At 33.2% G+C, this 26,470-nt stretch overlaps 1 protein-coding gene across 5 annotated transcripts in view; it reads right to left on the reverse strand.

Annotated features, from left to right (window-relative positions):
• Positions 1-26,470, reverse strand: part of SENP7 (SUMO specific peptidase 7) — a 139,884-nt gene that overhangs the window by 15,070 nt on the left and 98,344 nt on the right. For all 5 annotated transcript variants that reach the window (XM_032406434.1, XM_032406435.1, XM_032406433.1 and 2 more), the window contains 9 exons: positions 25,617-25,956; positions 24,366-24,523; positions 21,672-21,818; positions 17,149-17,182; positions 10,569-10,748; positions 8,703-8,965; positions 6,987-7,120; positions 5,349-5,465; positions 2,135-2,257 (listed from right to left, as the gene is read on the reverse strand). In XM_032406434.1, coding sequence (XP_032262325.1) covers positions 2,135-2,257; positions 5,349-5,465; positions 6,987-7,120; positions 8,703-8,965; positions 10,569-10,748; positions 17,149-17,182; positions 21,672-21,818; positions 24,366-24,523; positions 25,617-25,956 — 1,496 coding nt within the window. The remainder of the gene's footprint in view (positions 1-2,134; positions 2,258-5,348; positions 5,466-6,986; positions 7,121-8,702; positions 8,966-10,568; positions 10,749-17,148; positions 17,183-21,671; positions 21,819-24,365; positions 24,524-25,616; positions 25,957-26,470) is intronic.

The following is a 26,470-nucleotide window of genomic DNA, read 5'->3' on the forward strand; positions in this document are numbered from 1 at the left end:
AACTATAGGACAAGCAAACAAACAAATAAATGATTAGAGATCATGTTATGAAACAAAAAAGTGCCAGGAGAAGAAATTTCATCAGAAAATAGGAAAGAGCTTTGCATATTTGCAAACTGAAAGGAGGTAGGTTGAGCTGAATGAAGTAGGGTAAGTGAGGGGAAAGAATGTCATGAGATGTGTTTAGGGAGATGGACAGAAGCCAGATCTGTCAGCATCTCATAATCCATAGTAATGAGTTTGTGAATCATTTAGTCTGCAATTTCCTAACACTGGTAGTTTGAGCCTCTTTATCAGGGATTTATTTACCATTAAGGTTTATATCCCTTACCACTTTGATTCTGGGCTTTTTTATTTTTTTTTACTGATTTATAGAAATTCTTCGTGTGAATACTAATTACATATATCTCAGGCCAAGCATTAGGATGAGTTTTTGTCTGTGAGAGACACACACACAAACACACAGTTGACCCTTGAACAATGAAAGGGTTAGTGGCACTGACCCCCCCAATGGAGTTGAAAACCCATGTATATAACTTTTGACTCCCCAAAACCTTAACCACTAATGGCCTCCTGTTGGTCAGAAGCCTTACTGATAACATAAAATCAATTAACATATATTTTGTATGTTGTATGTATTATATCATGTATTATATAATGTATTATAAAAATTATACAGTAAGCTAAAGAAAATAATAAGTAAATAGATGGTATACAAAAAAAGTTATTAAGAAAATCATAAGGAAAATACATTTACAGTATTTACAGTAAATACATGTACTGTATTTATTTAAAAAAATCTGCATGTAAGTGCACCCCCATGTTTCAAACCCATGTTGTTCCAGGGTCAACTGTGTGTGTGTGTGTGTGTGTGTGTGTGTGTGTGTGTGTCTATAAGATACTAAGTATAGTATCTAAGCATAGTATCATATATATGTATTACCCTGGAATATGCCACTTATGTATCTTTGTTTTATATTACTTTTATATATGATCAAACATATAATATTAAATTTTAATTTTAAAAATTATTTTAAAATTTAAAACTACAGATTCGGGGCACCTGGGTGGCTCAGATGGTTAAGCGTCTGCCTTCGGCTCAGGTCATGATCCCAGGGTCCTAGGATCAAGCCCCACATCGGGCTCCTGGCTCAGTGGGGAGCCTGCTTCTCCCTCTCCCTCTGCCTCTCTCCCTGCTCATGCTCTCTCTCTCTGTATCTCTGTGTCTCAAATGAATAAATAAAATCTTTAAAAAATAAATAAAAATAAATAAAAATAAAAATAAAACTACAGCAGATTCTATCTGCTTTCATTTCGTCAGTTTCTAGGTGGTTATGCCAAGCACTGACTAGTAATCTTAAAACAAAATGTAAGATTAAATGCAAGGTACTAACCATCAATTTCCATATATATAAAATAGAAAAGGAAGGCATCAAAAAAATTAAATATCAGATTTATTTAAGAAATCTTCCCCTTCCATATATCCCTCCCCATTAATTCTGATTATAAGCTAAATTATGCGAACATAGTATTTTGTATAATTTACAGTAGCTTAACTAAAAAGTAGTATTTTGGTGACAGTCTGACAAGAAAATCAAAAGACACCCTATATTTTAAGACAGATAAAATGTAATGCAGAGAATTGGCTACAGTGATGATAGGGAAAGTGCAAAGCCAAAAAAGGGAGCAGAGAGGTAACCAGAGATTAGCATAGGAGGAAACCGCTACACCCCTACACTAAAGGGCAAAGGGGAAGAAGCAGTAATACCTCTAGATAGGAGCTGGCACTCTTACAGATCTGTCCAGTGAAAGACACAACCCACAGAGGAAAAAAAGCCATTGCCAAAATCACTGCCTAAGGCAAAGGGGATAACCTGACTTTTTCCTTCCTTGCCCTCCAACCTCCAGTGTCCCCCACAGAACATGCACTTGGAAATACAGCCTGCAAGAATCAACCTCCTGTGATAGGGAACAGAACAGTGGAAGGGTGAGAAGTAGATCTTAGAGCAAAAAAGCCTGCACAAGTGGTAATACTGCTCACTCCAGGAAATACTGTAAGAAGTTTTTTCACTTAGAAACATCAAAATAGCATATTTTCCTCTTAAAACTTATGTACATTGAAAGAATGACTTACGAAAGATTTGGATTATCTTCTGTTAAATTATTTTCCTTTCTTGTCAAGCATTTATAGAAAAAGCTACTAAAAATGTGACTTCGTTCAACAAGTTCATCTGATGCCTTCTCCAATATAAGATACCTGTAAAACAGCAACACCACAAAAGTAAGTTATTTTTAGATTTTACCTGGTCTTCTCCTAGTTATCTTATGTATTCTGGAAATCTTTGTTTTTATGGCCTATTAGATTCAAAGCAATCTTGCAATTTGCTCTGATTTCAGTTTTTTTGGTTCTTTATTTACCTCACCCTCCATCAAGATATTTAAAACAGAAATTGCCCGCTTATTCTTTCACTTACTTAACAAGTATTTATCAAATTCCTAACATGCCACCAAGCACCATTTTTACACTAAGATATAAAATAAGAGGGAGGAAAAGAGTACCTGCCACCATATAGCTTACAATCCAGAGGAGTGAGTATAGAAGGAAAGATTAATCAAATACTGAAACCATGACACTCCTACAATAAATTTAGAAAAATTTTAATTACTATGAGATATGCCTAACCTATAAATCCTTAGTCCATTTCTACTAAAACAATTCTTCAACACAAGCTTATAACTCAATGATTTAGTACTTAAACCCTTCATAATTAGAGAACTCTGCTATTCTTAATAGTTTATGCAGGTTCAAAAATGACCTTGTAATTGCTTTTAAAAAAAAAAGCATAAAAAACAAACACAACTTGAAATTTTTTTAATGTGGTTATGGGGAGGCTTTGCTACATGGAAGGAGACAAAAAGGATGCTTCTGGTGTGCTGGAAATGGTATCTTGATCTGAATGATGATTATATGAGTGCATATATATGAGAACATTCATTAGCTGTACACTTACAATTTATGTACTTTATTACTTGAAAGTTATTCATTAATTTAATAAATAGAAAGTAATTAAAAAAGTTAGAATCCCCTCTGAAAAGAAGTCAATGAGACAGAGATACAGGCAATTCAGTGAAAAGGTAGTACAGAAAAGTACTACTGGAAATAAATTAGGAATAAAATTGTATTAATGAATTCCAATAAAACATACAAAAACTAACAATATGATCCAGTTCATCTCACCAAATATAAATTTGACACTATTATAGGAATACAAAAGTAGGTAAGATATAAGATGCGTAACCTTTAGAAGGAGAATGATCATAATACCACCAACTAACTTTAAAATCAGGCAAAATATTATAAGTACTATAAAAGAGATGCAATGAAGTATTATGGGAGTTAATAGTATCTGTTTAGAAGATCAGGAAAAGTTTCAAGAAGGTACCACTTCAGAGAAACCTTGAAAGAGGAATAAAACTTCAACAGATTGAGATAAAGAGGAAAGTCTTCCGGAATCAAGACAAACAGGGCATTAAGGGAGAAGAGTGAATAAGAATGGGCTTTGTTTAGTAAATTATTTATAATTCAATTTTGCTGGACTTTGTAATACATACAGGGTTATTAGTAGATGGCTGAAAAGATAGTGTCAATATTAAGACTCTCAAATGTCAGAGTGTCTGAACTCATTTGACAGGTAATAAGAGATTAATGGAAGTTTCTAATGGGAATTGCATTCATAAAGTAGTTTAAGAAGAATAGTGGTGGTCGTAATATACTTAATGGATAGAAAAATAGAGATAAAGGATATAAGGAGACTCGTTAGAAGGACAGAATAACAAGTCAGATAAGAAGTACTAGAAAATCATGATGACAGAAGAAAAAGAATAAATGAATCTGAGAGACAGAATCTATTAAAATTGGCAACTGAAATGAAACAAGACGAAACCAGAGAGGGAGACAAACCATAAGAGACTCTTAATCTCAGGAATACTGAGAGTTGCTGGAGTGGAGGGGGGTGGGAGGGATGGGGTGGGTAGGTGACGAACACTGGGGAGGGTATGTGTTGTGGTGAGGGCTATGTATTGTATAAGACTGAAGAATCACAGATGTGTACCCCTGAAACAAATGATATATGTTAATAATAAAAAAAGAAGAAGAAAAAATTGGCAACTGACTATGTAGAGAGGGAAGGGAGGGTAAAGAGTCAATGATAATGGAGACTTCTGCTTCCAGCCAAGATGGAATAATAGAGGCCAGATTTATCCTCCCGGATGAAAGAAGCAAAAGATCAGACAAAATATATATGAATCACTAGTTTTCAAAACACTGGACATCAGGCAACAAAGAACAGTGATCCTTGAGAAATGGGAAATAAACAAGGTGAGCTTTCCAGGCTGCAGCATGGGATGGAGTAACCCAGGTGGCAGACTACAAGTTGAGGAGACATTGAAAGTCAGTAGAGACCAAGGCAGCTAGAATTTGCAGATCAGAATACTGAAACAGGAAGAGCTGTAGATAAAGAAAACTCCAGACACCTGCAGAGAATGCTCCTTAAGTATTCAGAAGAATTTTGATCACCACATGCATGTGAGGAAAAGGCTGGGGAGAGAACTACTTGAAAAGATGAGAGGGAATGGTAGCCAGCAGCAAGAATAGTGCCTGTTCTTACCAGACAGACTGGAAAACCTCATAATTCATGAGGCCCCAGGTAAAAGATATTTAAAAAGACCCAAATCAATTCTAGAAATCAAATGTAAAGTATTGAGATGAAGAGTAAATGCTAAAGAGAGATTTAGAGCCTGAGTGACTGGAATAAGGCTAGTATTATTAGTTAAACAAGAGGGTTCAGGTAAGATGAGGACTAGAAACTTTGCATGAAAGTTTATAAAACTTTCCTATCTATTCCTTCAGCTTGGCTATACAAAAAGTTGAAAATTATTTTTTAATGGAATCGTGGTATGGGTTTTTTAAATAACAGGTAACTCTTATAGTGCTTAAAGACACAAGAGATAACTACAGAATTGCTTCTTTTCCTTTCCCAAAGTGATCTGTAATTTTTTTAAGTACTTCCTTCACCACAGTAATATAAACAGTCAAGAACTATAAATCAAAAGTAAACAAATAAACAGAAACTAAAACAAAAAACAGTAACTCTTCTAAAGTATATAGCATCTATAGGAGGTAAAGGAATGAAACTGAAGTCAACTACAGAAAACCCTGGTAGGCAAAAATCTTTGAATTCTTGGCAGATTACTTTTAGCTAGAGTTAACAAAACTTCAGTGATAGACATGCAATTTAAGATTCACATTAAAACTGATAAATGAGAAGATCATTTATCATTGTACTTACTTAAGGTAGAAATCAATGATTACATCATTAAGAAACTCTCCTTCTTCTAAGCATTCCAGATCTTCATTAGTTACTCCTAATCCCCCTTTTGTAGGTGGTGGAGGATATACAATCAACCTTAAAAAGTAAAACTAAAGTTAAAACATACTGGTAGTGAAAATTCTAGTATCAAAGAGATTTGTTATATGTAACACTAATAGGGCAATATATTCAATAACTAAAATGTACAGAGTAAAAGTACTTAACAGGATATAAGCAATTATATTTTCCTTTATTTTCACAAGGTACTAACAGTACTCTCATTATCTTTTCATTTCCAATCCCATGTGGGTTAGTATCATATTTGTCTAATCAATACCTTATATCTCACAATCAGTTATAATACTATCAAAGATCTCTCTCTTCTGTACAATTTTTAACTTTCAACAAACTGATGTAATAAACCATAAAAGATTTTCCTATGCTCCACTTTCCAACTCTAAGTTTGAATCCCCAAGACTAGTTCCTTTCCATTTAGAAGAGCCAACAGTCAAAAACTATGTTCTCCTACTGGTGGCTAGTCCACAGCAACAGCTGAGCAATAAAGAAATAACATGGGATGAGAGAAGGCAAGTTTCCTATAACAAAGTGCATGTAATGTAAATCTTAAGAGAATATAAAGAAAACAAGTGATTATAACACAAGCAGAAAGAAGTAGAAAACAGATAACCACTAATTAGGCATCTTTTTTCTGGCACCTTCTCTAAAATCTCAGAAATAAGGGCAGTTCTGAGTTTCTAGCTATAATCTTGGGATACACATGACGGTCCTCATTGCATGAATATAGTCAATAATAAAGGTATAATAATATGTACTTCTTAAACCAGAAAGATTCAAGAAGATGAAGTCATCTGCAATTGATTTAATTGTGGCAAACAAAGCACCTAAATCAAATAAAAATATGTGAAATTTTAAATGCTAATATGATAGTTACTATTTTATGGGCTATTTTCTATCCTGTTTTTTCATTTGTTTTTTTTGTTTGTTTGTTTGTTTGTTTTAACAGAAACATACAGAGGAAGAGAAATCACTCTCAAATGCACAGACTCCCTATTCTGCCTGGCCACCATGAGGAGACAAAATATGAATAAAGTAGCAACTTCTGAAAAAGAAGTTCTAATAAACTCCAAAGTACCTTAAATTGAGGCACACTTCAGTTAAGTAACCCCACTTTTCCTACCATATATCCAGATATGGAATTATATAATCATAAAAACCATACACTGCTACTCGGGTATGTTCAACAAATACTTCAATCTTACTCAGTTTGACATTTTGGTTACCATTTATGTCTTACTGACATAAAACTAAGTAAAATGGCACCAACTGTTTTCTTAATAAATTTTTTTAACTTTCTAAAAAATAAAAAAATTATTATTTCTATTACTAACCATCAGTGTAAGAGCAAAACTCAACACATTTAAAAAGGTAAACTATTGTCAAATCACTATGTTGTATACCTGCAACTAATGTAATATTTATTGTGTGTCAATTACACCTCAGTTAAAAAGAAAAAGCTAAACTACTTAAAATCAGCAACATGAATGAAAACTACTAATGTGTCCACCTATTACAAACAGGATATGACACAGTACATACTTCTGAACAGGTCCAGTGTGCCTGACTTCTCGCCATTCTTCATCTGGATTAGATGTAATAGAAAGTGAGTAGCAACCACTACTTTGCTTCTGCAGGAAGGTGTAAGTAGGCTTGGCTGTATCTATATTTGAAGGCTGACAGAAAATGGCAAAGAAAAAAGTTTCCTTATAGATACATAAATACACATTAACTCTCAAAAGGATAAAGTCAAAACCTAGACTTTCAAGAGAAAATGTGACTAAAAGAAATCAGTATCAATGAGTTATATCTATACATTTAGAATTTCTCCAAAGATATTGTGAAATCAAAATAATACTTTTGATCAAAAGATACTATACATACGGGGGGCACCTGGGCGGCTCAGTCGGTTAAGCGTCCGACTCTTGATTTCAACTCAGGTCATGATCTCAGGGTCATGAGAGCGAGCCCCTTGTTGAGCTCCACGCTCAGCAGGGAGTCTGCTTGAGATTCTTTCTCTCCCTCTGCCCCTCCCCATACTTACATGCACTCTCTCTCTCAAATAAATAAATAAATCTTAAAAAAAAAAGATATTGTACATACAGTGGTCAAAGCTTAACTTGATACTTACAGATATGGGCTTTATAATTAAAGAAAAACGTGAAAACTTGTCAGTTCAAAATGAACAAAAGATATAACAGCTAGGACAAAATAAAATTTAAAAGACCAAAAGTTTTTATTTGCCATAGACAAACTTTGAAAAACTTTTCTTTCTAGATGTATTTGACAGAGATATACAAGCCTCTCCCAGATTCCCCCAATATTAACATCTTGTATAACCACAGTTACAACTATCAAAACTAAGAAATTAACATTGGTATAATATTATAAACTATAGACTTTATTCTGATATCACTAGTGTTTCCATCAATAACTTTTTTCTGTATGAGGATCCTACAATTCCTGTCTTTCCTTGTCTTTCATTACCTTGATATTTTCAAGAGTATTGGTCAGTTATTTTGTAACTGGGTTTGTCTGATTCTTCTCATAATTAGATTGAGGTTACACAATATTGGGAAGAATACCAGAGAAGTCATGTACCCTTCTCAGTGCATGATGTGACTGTCTCTTATTCCTGGTGATGTCTGCCACATTTCTCCACTGTAAAGTTATTACTTTTCTTTTTATAATTAATAAATATTTTGGCTGAGAGACTTTGAGATTATGCACATTTCCTGTTTCTCCAAGTTCACACCTATTGGTGGACCTTGCCTGCAACAACCATTAACTATGGTGGCTTTGTATTTCTTATTCCTTTTACATTTATTAATTGAAATACTTTTCTAAGAAAGAACTGTCAATTATCCACCATCAGTATTTATTTTTCATTCATTAATTCAGGTATTTATTTGTATTAATATAGATTTATGGGTATTTATTTTATTCTTTGGTAATAATCACATGTTATCATTACTGATTTTATTGATCCAACTGTTCTAGCTTTGGGGCGCTTGGCTGGCTCAGTTGGTGGAGCATGCAACTCTTGATCTCAGCGTTGAGAGCGAACCCCATATTGGGTGTCAAGTTTACTTTAAAATAAAATAAAATAAAAATAAAACTGTTCTAGCTTTGGTATTGGGAGTTCTTTCAGGTTGGCTCCTGTACCGTTCTGACAAAACATAGCATTTTTCACATCACTCTATTTTCAGTGAACAAATTTTTACGAAACCTCGCCAATTATATTAATCATACGCTAACCTGAGATACTGATTTCATCTTCATTTCTTCAGCAGCAACAGCAGGAAAAGAACAAGTTGAAGCACAATAATAATGAATAAAAGAACTTTCTTTTGAAGAGAGGTTCTGAAATAAAGGAAGTGCCTGAACCCAAGATAATGGATAAGAAAGCTCTAATTCTCCATTGGTTGTACTTATTTCTGTCATAATATCTTTCAATTTCAATTCTTCTCTTTGTGAAATAGGACTGTGTAGCTCAAGGAAAATGAATTCACTGGATTTTGCTATAAAAGAAAAAAGAAACCAATTTTTATTAATAGTGAAAAATATTTCAAGGGGATTATAATTAAAATAATTTAATTATTAATAACAGTATTTTGTATGTTAGTTAATAACCCAGGCAAATTAAATCCCAAAATAGGCCATTAGTAACAGCGATTCAAAACTCACAAATTTTAACTCTTCCTGCATTAAAAGAGAAACTCTACAATAGTACTAGTTGCTGTATCTCTACTATCTGGCATTTAGTAGGTATTAGTAAACATTTATTAATGAATTTATGAATAAATGAATGAATGATAACTAAGCATTTAATTATTTTTCTCTTGCCTCCTCCATGTATCAAATCTACCAATTAAAAAAGTATTCTCATCAAACACTTCCTTCAAAATCATTGTGTTTCATCAATCATTTCAATAATGGTCTCAGATGACATTCACTCCCCAATTTCCCTATTTAATCATGAATTTTCCCAATTAATTTGGAGTAGGACAGCAAAATAACCATAGTAGTCCTCCCTTATCCATGGTTTCATTATCCACAGTTACAGTCACCCATGGTCAACCACTGCAGTCCAGGAGCAGATGATCTTCCTTCTGGCCTACTGCCATCAGGTCAATAGTAGGCTATCACTACATCAAAATGCCTACGTCATTCACCTCATTTCATCTTCTCACATCATCATCATAAGAAAGGTAAGTACAGTATAATAAGATATTTTGAGAAAGACCACATTCACGTAACTTTTTATTACAGTGTATTGTTATAATTATTGTATTTTATTCTTAGTTATTATTGTTAATCTCTTACTGTACCTAACATATATTAAATTTCATCATAGGTATGTATATACAGGGAAAAAACATAGTATATATAGAGTTCAGTACTATTTGTGGTTTCAGGCATCTGTGGGGGGGGTCTTGGAACATATCCTCTATGGATAAAGGGAGGGACTACTGTAATATTAAAAGTATAAAATTTAGTTTACTACCTACCACGTTTAAATGCAAGGGAGTACAGAGGGCAAGGTAGAGAGATCAAAGAGGTAAGAAAGAACCTTACTAATCTGATTTATGCAATTCTAAACTAGATTCTTTAGGAGTTGAAAACTAAGCAAAATTGGGAGATATTTAAGATACATTTAAATAGACCAGTTTGGGGAGCATTCTCCCAAAAATATTCAATCCAGTCTTAGAAAAATGATATATTTAAGTAAACTGAGTTTTTTTAAAAACTCAAGAATAATGTTGAAGGTAAAGACTTCTGTATTTTATTTAACACTGCCACTGATTAGCTGTCACTATTTATTATGAAACAAGGGCAAGAAACTCGTAAGAAAGATAGCCAAGGATGCCAACTGATTTAAGGATAAAGTATTCCTTTTTTTTTTTAGAAGATAATTTCTCTTGGTTGAGTAAAATTATCAGAAGAAATTATGTAGAAAAAATAATTTATCTTGCATAACATTAAGGGTTAAAATTATTTTTAATCCAATGAACTTCATTTCAATTCAATGAAATGATTACATTCTATTAAATTACTTTAGAAGAAAACTATTTACATGACTTCTCAGGTTATTCCAAAATTTAGAAGTCATTTCATACTCACATTGCTGGCTTAATATGGAGTTTTCTAGTTGGGTCTGAATCTCTTGAAGATAATTTGCAGAGACCCAGAGGAAAAGGATAGCATGACTCCTTTTACTGTGATCATCATCCTTATTTTTCCATAACCCAAACCTCTTTAAATGTGTGGTATCCACTAGCAATGAAACCTCATTCAAGGACACTAAAACCAAATAAAAAGATAACATTAAGAATACAACACTTACACACTATATGCCTCTTCTTTAATACACGATGTTTTTCAAAAAGAATGATTGGCAAAATTTTACAAAAGTATTATTTCCAGTGCAGAAAAAAAGCAAAGAAGAAGAAAGAAGATGACAACTATCTGATCTATGCAGAAAACTAAGCATAGTATAACTTAGAAAATTATACATTTCTATTTTGTCAATACTATCAACCAAGACCCCAAATGTTACCATAAGCCAATTTATTCCTATGTTTCTTCTCCCAAAATATGTGTATTCCACTATACAGACTAGCCACTATCAAAAGACTCTCAAAGATATTATGAGCTTTTGAATGGTCTAAGATAGTATTTCTTATAAAATTCTTCCAGGTTTAAAAAAAATGAATAAATAAAATTCTTCCAGGTTTTACTTCTCAAAGCCTCTAGGTAATCACTCAAAATTATGGGTCTTTCTCCTAGTAAGCTAGAAGAACCTTCTTTGAGGATTTTTTTTTTAATTCATATAAACATAGAAAACTAGTGTAAAGAAGTCCTGAAGGTCATCCAGTCCAACTTTAAGAAAATAAGCATCTGGGGCGCCTGGGTGGCTCAGTTGGTTAAGCGACTGCCTTCGGCTCAGGTCATGATCCTGGAGTCCCTGGATCGAGTCCCGCATCGGGCTCCCTGCTCGGCGGAGAGCCTGCTCCTCCCTCTGACTCTCCCCCCTCTCATGTGCTCTCTCTCTCTCTCATTCTCTCTGTCTCAAATAAATAAATAAAATCTTTAAAAAAAAAAAAAAAAAGAAAAGAAGCATCTGAACTAGGAATACAAGTATCAGTTAAGTACAAACTCAAGAAGAATACCTATTTGAAACAAATCTTAGTACTCCTTCCCCCCATTATCTCCCAGCACCTTGCTACTCAAAATCTAGTTCTCAGCCTGGGATCATATCAGAGCCTGTTAGAAATGCAGAACTGTACTCTAGATGTACTGAATCAGAATTTTGGGCTTACCAAAAAAAACCTAAAACACAAAAAACCCAGGTGATTCATATCACTCAAGCATTTTACAATAAGCATTCAAATACTTAGTCACCTTAACGTTCCCACGCTAGACATTCTATTTTTTTTAACTTTTTCTTATAATCAATTGATCCATTTTAAACATCTTGTCTTTATTTCTTTCATATCTCCTTCTTTCATTCATTCTTTCCTTCCCTTATTCCATTTCTTCATGTCCTTCTTGCTCCTTTTCTGTATTCCTATTCCTCCTCTGTGCCTGTTTGCATGCTTGCCTGCCTACTTACACTATTTCACTGCTCCTTTTAAAAACATTTTACATAACTTCCTTCTCTAACTCTGTTTCTACCTTTTATTTATTGGCATTTTCCTGGATAATCCTTTTTAAAATCACTTCTATCTAGTGATCAATCTATATCTATCCATCTATCTATCACCTATCTATGGATCTATTTATGTTTTATATCTACTCCTCACATACCTACCTACCTTCTATCTAGCTGTCACCATTCATCAATCCTATTTTACTGTAGTATTTTAACTGAGTTCTTTTTAGATTTCTTTCCCCACTATTCCACAATTGTACTTAATTTTCTTACTACCTCCTCTTTTCAAACCCTTCTTTCTATTTCTTACTCCCACATTCTTTATTTCTTTTGTATTTACTCTTTCCTACAGACTGATCACTTACACTTCTCTTTCTTTCCTCTACTTCCTATCTTGGTCCCTTCCTTTTTCTTTTCTCTTTGATAGCTTTCTCTTTTTTCAGTCCAATTCATTCACTGTCCTTTTCTTTCCCTATTCTTAACTTGCCTGTATCCTGCCTGTCTTCCTATCTTTCTTCTTACTTCCTTTTTTTCCATCCTTCTGTCCTTCATCTCTTTATCTCTCCCTTCCTCTTTCCTTTTTCATTCCTCCTTCTCTCTCCTTCGTCCTTCCATTCTTTCCTTACTTGTGTTTTTAAACATTTTTCTTTTCATCACTCTTGTTTTCTTTCTCTTTGCATCTATTTCATCCAGTCTTTCCTACTGGCTTGCCTTCTAAAGTCTGTTCTGTCTCTCCCTATCTCCATCTCTCGCTCTACCTAGCTATCCTACTTTATTTTACTGTCTTTTTTTTACACGGACTATGACTTTTCATTTTTTTCCAGCTTTATTGAGATACAATTATCATATAACACTGTGTAAGTTTAAGCTAACGTTAATTTGATACACTTACTTACTGCAAAACAATTACCATCGAAGCATTAGCTAACATCTCAACTACCATTTCATTTTCAGGTTGAGAACATGTAAGATCGACTCTCTTAGCAATTTTCAAGTATATAATACAGTATTATTAACTGTAATCACCATTCTGTACAATATTCATCTTATACCTGGAAGTCTACACTCTCTCACCAACATCTTCCCCATTTCCCCCATGTCCCAGCCCCTGGTAACCACACCATGCTAGTCTCTGTTTCTGAGAGTCAACAAAGATTCCACATATAAGCATACCATGCAATATTTGTCTTTCTCTGACTTTTCCCAAATAGTATAATGCCCTCAATGTCCATCTATGTTCTCACAAATGGCAAGATTACATTCTTTCTCAAGACTAATATTCCATTGTATATGTAAATCACACTTTTATCCATCCATCAACAGACACTTACGTGGTTTCCTTATTTTGGCTACTGTGGATAATGCAGGGTGCATATATCTCTTCAATACCCTGTTTTCATTTCTTTTGGATATATACCCAGAAGTGAGATTGCTGGATCATATAGCAGTTCTAATTTTAATTTATTGAGGAACCTACAGAGCGTTTTCCACAGGAACTACAGCAGTGTACAGTATCACTGACAACGTACAAGGTTCCCCTTTTCTCCAAATCCTTACCAACACTTGCTGATTTCTTGTCATCCTGATGATAGCCATTCTAACAGGTATGAGGGGATATCTCATTGTGGTTTTCATTTGCATTTTTGTGATGATTAGTGATGGTGAGCATATTTTTATGTGCTTATTCGCCATTTGTATGTCTTCTTTGGACAAAATGTGTATTCACTTCCTCTGCCCAATTTTTAATCAGACTTTTGCTATTGAGTTCTCTGAGTTCTTTATATATTTTGGATACTGACTCTTTACTAGATATGTGGTTTGCAAATATTTTCTCCTATTCCACAGGATGCTTGTTCATTTTGCTGATGGTTTCCTTTGCTATGCAGAAGCTTTTCAGTTTGATGGTGCTCCACTTGTTTATTTTAGCTTCTGCTGCCTCTGCTTTTAGAGTCAAATCCAAAAAAATCATTGCCAAGACTGATGGGAAAAAGCTTACCCCCTAATGTTTGTTTTTTTTTTTTCCTAAGAGTTTTATGGTTTCAGATCTTACATTTAAGGCTTTAATCCATTTTAAGTTGACTTTTGTATATAGTAAAGATGGGAGTCCAGTTTCATTCTTTTGCTTGTGGCTGTCCAGCCTTCCCAACACCATTTATTGAGGAGACTATTCTTTCCCCACTGTATATACTTGGCTCCTTTGTTGAAAAGTAACTGACCACATATGCATGGGTTTACTTCTGGGGCTCTCAATTCTGTTCCACTGTTCTATGTGTCTGTTTTTATGCCAGTACAAAATTGTTTTGATTACTATAGCTTTGTAATATAGTCTGAAACCAGGAAGTGTGATGACTCCAGCCATGTTGTCAGGACTGTTATGGCTATTTGGGGTCTTTTGTTGTTCCAGACAGATTTTAGAATTGTTTCTATTTCTATAAAAAATGTAATTGAAATTTTGATAGGTATTACAATGAATCTGCAGATCACTTTGGGTAGTATGGACATTTTAATAACATTAATTCTTCTAATCCATGGGCACTGTAACTCCCTCATTCCGAAAACTGTCAATGAAACTAGCAGCAAAGACAAACAGACTAAATTACAGGAGTAAGAACCTTCAGAAAACTCCTCAGCATTTCTTCCTCATGCAGCTCACAGTCCCAAATAATTGATACTACTTCTGTGAAATCTAGAAAATTACTACTAATCCAAATGTACCAACCATAATTTTCTTTAGAAAGACTGCTTTAAAAAGTTTCCCTTTAAAAAAAAAGGAGATTTAACACCATCATCAAGGAGAATATACCTCACTACCAAATTTTCCCCAATATTTGGTTTATTTTGTTACAGGACTATGGAAGAAACTGAAAGTGGAAGTTGTCTATCATTTTTCCTAACCACTATTAGGGATCTTAGTAATAGAACCCTAATTTTATTTAGGAGGCAAGATACTTAGCTTTTAGAAACTCTATTTTCCTAGCTTCCTTTGCAAGTAGATGTGTGATCATATGACTATATTCTACCTAAGAAAATGTAAGTAGAAGAGGTTAGGTGGCATGCACATCCAAGGAGCCTCCTTAAAAAGGCAAGAGATAGGTGGTATGTATGCTTTTTACCATTTTTCCCCTTCCTCCTGCTTTCTACCTAGAACACAAACGTGATGACTGAAATATAAGCAGCCAGTTGTCCATGAGACAAACTTAAGGATGAAAGACATAGGTCAGGAATGACACAGTAAAAAAACAAAAGAGACTGGGCCTCTGAAGACCAAAGAAAACCATATCAGCCCTGTTTACCCTACCTCTGGATTTCTTCTTCATGAAGGAAAAATAAATTATTTTCTTTAAGTCACAGCCAAACATAATTAACAGCTAATATAAATATGAAAACTAGTATTTCCCTCAACTACTGTAGAAAAAGAATAAGCATTTAGACTTCTACGTTCCTCATCTATTAAAACCTTTCATATGCATGCCTTGTTTTTAAAAGATTTTTATGGGGTGCCTGGGTGGCTCAGTCTGTTAAGTGTCTGACTTTGGCTCAGGGTCATGATCTCAGGGGTCCTGAGATGGAGCCCCGTGTTGGGCTCTGCACTCAGCAAGGAATCTGCTTGTCCCTCTCCCTCTCCCTCTGCCTCCTCCCCCCATTCATGCTCTGAAATAAGTCAGACAGAGAAAGACAAATACCGCATGATCACTTACGTGTAAAATTAAAAAACAAACAAACAAACCACAAGCTCATGGATAGAGAGATCAGATTACTGGTTGCCAAAAGCAGGGGATGGGTGGGCAAAATGGGTAAAGGGGACAAAAGGTACAAACTTACAGTTACAAATAAGTCATGGGGATATAATCTACAACATGGTGACTATAGCTACTAATACTGTATTACACATGTGAAAGTCACTAAGTGAGATCTTAAAAGTCATCAATCACCACAATAGGGAAAAAAAAAAAACCTTTTGCAACTATGTATGGGGAAAGATGTTAACTAGACATACAGTAGGGATCATCGTGCAATATATACAAATAACAAATCATTATGTTGTATACCTAAAACCAATATCATGTTACATGTCAATTATACCTCAATTAAATAAAAGGATATGGGAGGAGCGTTGTTACATAGGTATTTAACTATAGATTACTGTACTTTCTTTAGGAAATTATTATTTTCTTTTAAATCACAGGTCTTTGTTTCTTCTAAATGGTTCATGTTACATTATTCCATAATAACTTATTAAAATATCCTAATTAGGAATATCAATATATTTATTCTATGCCTTGCCTTATACATTCTTACTACTTATAGTAGCTTCCTAATTACTAGATTATCATAATATATAGTTGTGGATTCTGCACATGGCTATGCGGGGAGTCCAATTAAAGTTACTTTGATCACATCTTCAGTCTTAGAACAGAAGCTTCCTCTCTTCCCTAGTCAACTTGTGAAGTGTTATCTGTGTCTATTTTTCTTCCTCATTCTTTTCATAATTCATTCTCTACAGAGACTATTCTCTATTGCTTCTTATTTGTCTTCTTAGTGTCATTATTATTCTGAAAGGATTTTAGTTGGGCAGAAAATAAGAAAATGGTCTGAGTCTCTGTATATTGCAGGTATAGTTTCCAATCTGCTTTGCCTTACTCAGATAAGAAATAGTATAAAAAAATTTCTCCTAACCTCTATACAAAACCATTTTACAAGTTTGTGGGCAACATTATAAATTTTCCTTACAGTTCCTATTTTCATACATTTCATCATACCAAAATCTTGCTATCAAAACTTTATTTCTGCTACTTTGAGTCCCTTAATATTACTGCTTATTAAAACAATAGTTATAAAATATATTAAAACAGTCTTATAAAATATTTTAACTCCTTTTAAAGCTGCTAAAAAAAGTGTTAACTTGAAATACATTATTAATCTTAGTTTTACTTAATTTCTATACTGGAAAAAACTGTGGAAAGTTGGCTGCAGAAAGATTTCAAGAGTTTTTGCTATTTTATGTGCAAAATTACAGTGAAAAGAAATCATAAGACAATGACAGCTTACCTTGAAATGGGATCTTAACATACTTTGTCGTGAACTAAAGGAAAGGAAATATAAAAAAGCAAAAAATGAGCTACCACTCAATATAAGTTACTATTCAAAATTTTCAGTTCTTTTTCTTTCTCAAACCACAAACATGTATTCAAAGTCTATACTAAAAGTTCTCAAGGGGCGCCTGGCTTGCTCAGTCCATACAGCATGCAACTCTTGATCTTGGGGTTGTGAGTTCAAGCCCCATGTTAGGTGTAGAAATAAATTTAAATTTTATTTTAAAATAAAATCTTCAAAAAAAAGTGCTCAAGCCTTTTTATGAATAAACCAAGAAAATGTCTCACTGTAAAGACTTAGTTGGAGTTTTTTTGGTAAAGACCTAATTTTACGGAAGAACCCTGTGCATATAATTTAACTCTCAATATACTCATTTATAATAACCAGTAAGACTTTATATTGTTTTTCAAAAATGTTTCCTGAATATTTATGGAAGAAATAAGACAAAGTCCCAAGAAAATGCCAAGAGAACCCCAAGGTGTCAGTGACTTTGGTAAATAAACCACCAAACAGGGTTTGATTCTTGGCTTTGTTGACGTTCCCACCATTCATCTTTCCATGTTACAAATTCCTTCTGACTGAAGTTGCAGCAAAGTTTTTGTTCTTTCTGTTCCTTCTGTGCCAGGACACTTATTTTCTCTAGGAATGTTCTGTATACATCTGACCTTAAGTGTTGCTTTTATAACAAACTCTCAAGGTCATGGAGCACCTAAAATCTTAAATGTTCCATCTAAAATAGGCTCTTAAATTCATTTTTCCATTAATATCAAATGAATTCATGGCTATTTATTTATTCTTCAGTTAGGTTTCACTTTTGATCAATACATTTATGAAATTGTTTACCAAATCAGAGGTATAGTCTGTGAGCACAAAACAAAATAAAAACGATGTTGGTACATGGGTACCTAAATTAACTACCAACAGAATTCCAAATAAGTAGAAAACAATGTCCACTGAAGTCACAGGTTTATTGTGACTCATTTCTTTTTCTAATTTAAAAATTATTTCATATTGTAGTTTCACAAATATAAAATTGGTATTTCAGAGTCTAAATCAGCCACTAAAGCAAAATTCAGGCAAAAGGCCATATGAATTAAAAGCTGAGCTTGGGGTTCAAATCCTGTCTCTACCACTTATACAAACAGTAAGTAGGTAAATTTAGGTTACTTACTGAACCTCTGTCAGCTTTAGATAAGAGCCTTAATCAAAAGGAACTATTATCATTAGGCACTACCATCTGATTAAGTATATTATCTAATTTAATTTAGTCAAATACACCTTATCATTCTGTCACTTTCACACAACTGCTTTATATATTTGGTGTATATTTTCCCTTGCCAAATTCTGACATATTTCACCAGGTCTTTAATCTCATAAAATATATCTTAGCAAATGTAAATAATTAGTTACAGAAAATGAATATAAGGATTTTGCTTTTGAGATTTTATAGACATTACTACAAAATTATGAACTAGAAGTAGTGAATCTATGTATCTTGGCCTCTACTTTGTCATTATTCTCTCATTCTTCCACAATAAGCACTCTTGTCCTTTATCGAATCTTTCAGCATGGCAATGATCTGATAATCATTTATACCTTTGTATGATGACTAAGCCAACACGTAACCTCTCCCAAAAGCAAAGCCCTATTCCCAGCAAAAATTTAATCCCCAGTTGGGAAAATAAGACCGATATTTTTGTGAGAGTTAAGATAAACCCAGTTCTCTGAAATCATACCATACCTATTTTATAACTTCTTACAATAGCCAGTACAGTTCTCTAACACAATGTGTATTTAATAAACATCTGTCCTACTATCAACAAAGCTGAGAAACAAAAAATGAAGTGTTCACATCTATTGCAACATTCTCTACATTAAAAAAATAATAGTAGTAAAGGTCCAACTATAAGAAAATGAGCTCTAATTTATGTAAATAGTTTCCCAATATGGATATTTTTCTAGTTTAGCTAAAATGTAACTATCATGAGAGTGAGAACAGTATCTCCAGTTAATCTACAACAACACATTAGTAGAGACTCATTAAACATCTGGAAAATGACTGAGTTTAATTCTCTTATTTACTCCCCCACAAAAAAGTTCTTTAATTTCTAAGTTACAAAGCATTATGAACTGTGTCTGAAAAAAGAATATATAAAAAGTCTTTTGAATCCTTGAAAGTTTTAAGACTTTTACGTCTTTCTTTCCCCATTTCATGTTATTATTTTTAAATTTTAAAATTGCTTATGCTCTCTCCTTACTAACATACTGCTTTAATATTTACAGAATTCCTCAGCCTTTCTTCATATACATATATTTTACCTGTATATATTTGCTTTGATTTACTAAATCACTTCCCTTTAATTAGACAATTAAGTTTTTATTTCAATTAGAAGTGTTCCAACAAAGGTGAAACAAATTTTAAAAACCTACTTTATGATATTTATTGAATATTTGCACTCCCCTACTACTTGTAATGGCAAATACTGGGACAACCAAAATGTTCCAACAGTCAGGAATTAAGGACAACCCAAATACCCCAAAATAGATACATGAACTAACTTAGCATGATAATGGTTAAGTTATAAAAGAGCATATATGTCATATACTTTTGATTTAAACATATATGTGCATCTAATATGAAGAATATGGAATGATATACACTGTAGAATTAATGTCAAATGTTTCTGGATAAGTAAGATTACAGATATTCTTTAAATTGTTTCTTAAAATAAAATAGTTTCTTTACTCAATTATAATTTTTTGTTTGGTCTTATTTTTTTGCCCATAACAAGTCCACCTAACTATAATACACAATTAATATATTAACTAATGAAAACCCATTGCTGAATGTTTATGTTGGATTTTCCTCCCCTACTAAATTATTATCATATATTTATATTATCCAATTTTTTACCATTACAAACAACTCAACAGAAAAAAAATGATTAAACTCAATTTAAAATAAAAAAGTAAAATGGGGGCGCCTGGGTGGCTCAGTCGGTTGAGCGACTGCCTTCGGCTCAGGTCATGATCCCGGAGTCCTGGGATCGAGCCCCACATCGGGCTCCCGGCTCGGCGGGGAGCCTGCTTCTCCCTCTGACCCTCCCCCCCTCTCATGCTGTTTCTCTCTCGCTCGCTCTCTAATAAATAAATAAATAAAATCTTTAAAAAAAAAAAAAAGTAAAATGGGAGGGGCAGGGGGGAAAGATTATAAAAAATGAATGAAATTCCTTAAAGAAAAAAATTGTAAAATCATCCCAGGCATGCCAAAATCATTAGTATCTAAAAACTACTGATCAAAGAATATTAAACAAAATTGTTCTTGTGTTTTCAATCAAAGCAATTTTAACTATATCACAAGCTACCACTATTTGTAGATCCCAGATTTTGCTGGATTTATTCATGAAATTAGGCCATACTCCTGCAGAGTCACCAAGTAAACATCTACTTTATGTCTTAAATCATATGCTGTCTTCTCTGTGAAGTCTTCCTGGATTCCTCCAGACATATATTCCCATATGCACCCTTCTTGTACATATTTCCATTTTGCATTTTATCATAATGTAAATTATGTGTCTGTCTTTTCCATTAGACTACAAGTTCCATGAAAGGAGAGAGTGTGCCTTACAATTTTATTTTTCCCTGCCCTACCCCTAACACAGTTATTAATAAAACTTTTGGGAGAATATGTGAGTTATAATCTGACATGGCCAATGCAATTCAACTAACATTTGAAGTGCCTATTTAGGATTGAACCATTTATGGAAGGTGTAAAAGCAAATAAAAGCATGGCTCTTCACCACAAGATGCTTAAAGGCTAATGGAGAGGTTTAGGCAAAAATATAAACAATTATAAACCCATAGAATAAATCTTACAACAGATGTACAAAGTGCTATAAGTACACAGTAAAGGGAGAAGTTACTTCTGGCTAGAAAAGAGAGATCGGGAAAGGTTTCCTAGAAGAGGATATATTTCAGATAAGCCTTAAAAGATGGTTAGAATTTTAACAGGCAGAAATAGTAAGAAAATATAGAGAACTGAGTAAAATCCAGTCTAGGAACTACTCCTGGAGATCTTTAAAGAAATTTAGGTATTTGAAGAATTCACTTTATAATCTAAACCAGCAAAATAAGATCTCTTCTTTTTGCTCTCAACTATTCCCTGAATAAAAATGGACTTTGCCACCAAGTAAGTTTAAGAGCCCAAAGAATATCAGTACTACATGTGATCTTTTTTCATACATGATCTTCATTAGAATAGTCAGATCAAAGATATAATTTTAGGATATCCCCTGTGATTTTAGAATTCCCCCCCAATTAAAGACATGTCTCAAAGTAGGTATAATGACATATTCAAAGTGTCCCATATAAAATTAATCTCAATTCTACTGTCATTTGTATTTAAAAAAAAGAATCTGTAAATGCCTTGTCCTTAATCCAAAACTGAAAAAACAAAAACACAAATTAAATATACTTACTGTAACACAACCTTTAGAAGCTCCTTTTATTTTACCAATATAAACAGAAGTAAATATAAAATCCAGTTGTAGATCCATCTCATTACTAGGTATAATACAGGAAATGTTTTCCATGACAGGATTATATGGACATAATTCAGATGAAGCCTAACAAGGAATAAATTATAAAACGCATATAACCCTAAGTATTACACAAATGCTGACAATGATTTTCAAAGTCAAATATTTCTTTAAATTGCTATTAATGAATTTGTGAAGGATTTTATACTGTTCTTATTGTGAAGAAATAGTTACTAGATTTGTTTTTCTTAAAAAGCGTATGATTTACCTTGAGAAAATTACTCTTAATAGTTGAATCTTAAATTAATTACATAGGCCTAAGCTCTAGAAATATATCTTCCTCTGCATCAAAGCCATGATTTCAAATTTAATATTCCCTAATAGGTTTTATTCATTTTTAGTTCAACAGAAATAAATTAAGATTTATATAGTACCTTAGTTTAAAATGAGTTTCTAAATACATTATCTCTTTTAATCACCACAACCACCCTGTGAGGTAGTTTGGGTTTTTTTTTTCCATTTCATAAGTAAAACCGATAGATATTTGGATTGGTTAAGTGACTTGCCGAAGGTCATGAAGTTAGTTGAAGCAAAGTTAAGTCAAATCCAGGTTTCTATCCCCAGGTCAAGGGTTATTTCAACCACATAAAATTGCTTCATAAACCAAGATGATGCTCTTAGGTAATGTGCTTGAAGGCATATAAGTGCCTAAGAACCATCTGCTCTATCAAATCTGTTTTACTCTATGTCCTATGTCTGAAAATAGCCAACTAGTTACCTAAAACCTCAAAAATCATACCACTTCGACTCAAACACTACTCAACTCATGCTTTTAAATTAAAATACACTACCAAGAAGTATTAGCAGCAGCTGCTTCCTACATCTCTTCTGAATTTTAAACTGCTTTCAAATGACTTTTTCAACTATACATTTGCCTAGCCTTTGTACATTATTCCTCTTTAACCCTAACATCACTAACGACCAAATAAATTACCACTAGAGCAACTATGCGTGTGTACTAACTCTCCTTCTACCTCTAGAAAATGTGATTAATCCTCATCTGAAACATATGTAGTACTCATTATTCTTAACCCAGTTCACAATGCCATTTATCTACTTTATAAAAAATCTTTATCATTCTCATCTTTTATTGCTCACTCTAATATTCCTCTTATCCCTTAAAGTATAGGTAACAAATCAACTACAGGGATTCTAATCAGTCAGACAAATAACTGTGTGTGTTTTAAGTGATAAAATGAGAAGATGGGATAAAAAGAATTTCTTATTGGGGCCTCATATTTTGCAAAGACTAAACTAAGTGCCTCCTAAAAATGGCCAACCCATGTTTCTCATAACTTCATTTAAAACTGGAAACAAGGAAAGGTGTGGAGATGTTAAGGTATGCTGCCCTATAGATCTTAGTAGGTCTTCACATTATTTTCTGCTTAGGTTGTAATCATATTCCATCAGTTCTACAAAAAATGTTATTTTCTTATAATATGATCATTTCATACTGCATTATCAACTTATATGCTACCAAGGAAACTATAATTCATTGAGAAGTTTGAATTCATTATCAATAATGACATGGTTTTCATTACAAATACAACTAAGCCATCAAGTAAGCTACTGGCCCAATCAAGCAAAAATGGTTACTAAGGTGCTAAGGTGATCTCTATATAGAGCACCAATGCAATAAAAACACCAGCAAAACAATAATCAGAACACCAGACTTTTTTATAGAACTGACCCAATTCTTCATCACACCTTAGAGAATAACAGCCTCTGACATTATTAAAAAATAAACCAACAAAAGTTTTACCATAATTCTACACTGGTGGTTACTAATAATCATTTCTTTATAATAGGATAATAAGAGGCTGATAATAAGGATACTGACAATAAATGATTTGAACCTCACTTTAGAACTATACTTTTTAAAGTACTATGTCAAAACACAACCGGCTGACATTAAACTGAGACACTTCCATTTATTATTTTCTGTAAGAAGGAAAAGACAAAGGACTTACCAAACTGCTAAGTTTGTGACACTATTCTAAATGCTTTCATATGTTACTTCATTTAATACTCAAAATAATCTTGTGAGGTAGGTATTATCATCCTCATTTAACATATGAGTTAACTCAGGCTTAAAGAAGTGACTTGCCCAAATGACAGAGCCGGGATTTGAACACAGGTCTGTAATCTCCAGAAACCATGTTCTTTTCCCTACATCATGCTGCCTTAATTGTGTGTGAGGAAAAGGAATAATTCCAAGTAGCTACACTACTGGAAGACCAGACATATAAATACCGGAAACTGTTTAATTCTAGGAAATGTTTTGATAAAGTAGTTAAATGTCCAATGAGAATCATTTTTTAAAAAAAGAAAAAAGTATTCAAGTCATAGAATATTTAGACTGAAAAAAATATAAATGACCAAAAAAAAAAATAATTCTTTCACTTCAATAAAGACAATTACATTGTTTCCTTCAAACTAATATGAAAATTATCTCAAAATTCAAACTAGGAAAATTTGTAATTTTTATAATAATATTCTGCTTGATGAAAGAAACAGTCATTAATCAATAGCGTATATTTCACTGTTAATTATGAGAAAGCAGAAATAAATTACCTGTACAGATTCACATGTAATCAATGGTAGTTCTGACAATGCTGATTCAGAAGTACTCTCATTTTCATTAGTGATGACATGGTCTTGCTTAGGTTGTAATTTAAGAATTTCTGAACTTTTATGTTCAACAGGTCCTTCTTCATCACTGGAAACAACAACTAAAAAGGAAAAATTATTTTTTAAATGGGTCACAATAATCACACATTAAGAAAAAGAAAACTTTCTAATTCATGCAATATACTTTTAATAATCCCATGAAAATTTAATCTAACTTTGTCCAACTTAGAAACTGGACTATCATTATCTGATTTATACTAGTTATATACAATATTTCCCTATCAGTGCTATTATTTATCAGTTACCTGTAACCTTACCTTCTGGAGGATAGAGACATTTAAAAATGGATAAAGTCATGAGAACTTAGGAACAAGTTCTAGCTAGAATAATAAAAATGTATTGTGCGATCACTCTAAATTGTACTTAAAAAAAATTAAGTTTAAGATTAAAATTTAAAAAAATAAATTGTAGTTGCCTCCAGGAGGAAGCAGTGGATGCCTGAGAAGATGTGGGAGACTATTCCCTGTGTATCCTTTAAAACCTTTTTTTGTACCATATGAGTGTATCAAATACTTGAACATTAATTAAATCAAAATTAATGACAATTATTATATAGCACTTAAACTCCACACTTCAGCGTCATCAACCAAAATGTCAATAATAATGGTCCTTCCAGAATCCTTTTAAAAACTACTAAGATGAGGGACTCCTGGGTGGCTCAGTTGGCTCAGTGCCCGGCTATTGGTTTTGGCTCAGGTCATGATCTTTTGGGTCATGGTATCGAGCCCCTCAGTGGCCTCCATGCTCAGTGGGGAGTCTGCTTTAAGATTCTCTCCCTCTGCCCCTCCCCCAACGTGTGGGCACACACACGTACAAGCATGCTCTCTCTCTCTCTCTAAAATAAATAAATAAATCTTTAAAAAAAAAAAACTACTGGGATGAATTACAGCTCACAATTCTAAAAAAAAAACAAACCAAAAAACCCTACTTTCAAGTAATCTATTGTTTACCTAAATCATTATTACAAAATTTATGAACAAAGTCCCAAAACCCCAAGTTTTCTTTTTCTAAAGTTAATATATTCCACAGTGATGTCATAAACAGCTATTGCCTCAGCAAAATTTGAGAGGAGAAACAGAACAACTAAGTAAAGCAGAGAAAATTAAAAAACATTATTATCCTACTGTTACTTACTTGGTTCAACTGATATCAAAGATTGGTTCCCCTCACTGTGTTCACTTAAAGCAGGCTTTTCTATTACATTCAATTCATTCTCATCCTTTTCTAGCAGGGTAGAATTCCCCACAGTATCAGTGGAAATAGAGCTCTCAAAAGTTTCAGTGGTTGAACAGTCAGAGGTACTTTTGGGAGCAGCACTCAAAGCCAATTCCTGACTATTAAGCGAGGATAGTTTAGCAATATCGCTTTCTATAGGTTCAGGTGTAATTTCCTCAAGCACTTTTGAGTCTTGATGATAGTTTTCACTTGACTTTTTAAATTCAGCAGATGCTGTTGAGTCATTTTCTTGTCTTTTCTGAACATAAATGCATACAGAAAATTAGCATTAGTTAAATTTGGCTAAAGAATTTTTTTAAAGTTTAAATTCCTAAAGAAGAATATAAAAGTAAAAATATTGTATCATTTCTATAAATACAGGGATAGAAAACTACACAATTATACTGTATGACTCTTGCTAGGGTCTCCCAAGTAAAAAGACAGAATTTGATCTGTCCAATCAGATACCCAAATATTTTTTTAAAAGGCTGCAATGTGGAAACTCCCATATTTACAAGTGGTTCAGGTGGTTTCCCACAACCTAAGTCAACTTTAGAGTAAGAAGAAGTCTTTTTTTTACAGTTTTATTTTGTAAAAGTAATGAGGCCAAATGACGTCATGTGACTTTATTAACAAAGACAAAAAATTAAAAACTTAAAGAGGATAACAATTTGAAAAAATATCAAATCAATCACTGACTTCACATCTCTATTACCGTTTAAATCTTAACCATATTTATAACTCAAAGCTACTAAAAAGTCCTAAAAGACCTT

Source organism: Phoca vitulina, unplaced genomic scaffold, assembly GCF_004348235.1.
Source record: "Phoca vitulina isolate PV1807 unplaced genomic scaffold, GSC_HSeal_1.0 scaffold8, whole genome shotgun sequence".
Lineage (NCBI taxonomy): Eukaryota > Metazoa > Chordata > Mammalia > Carnivora > Phocidae > Phoca > Phoca vitulina.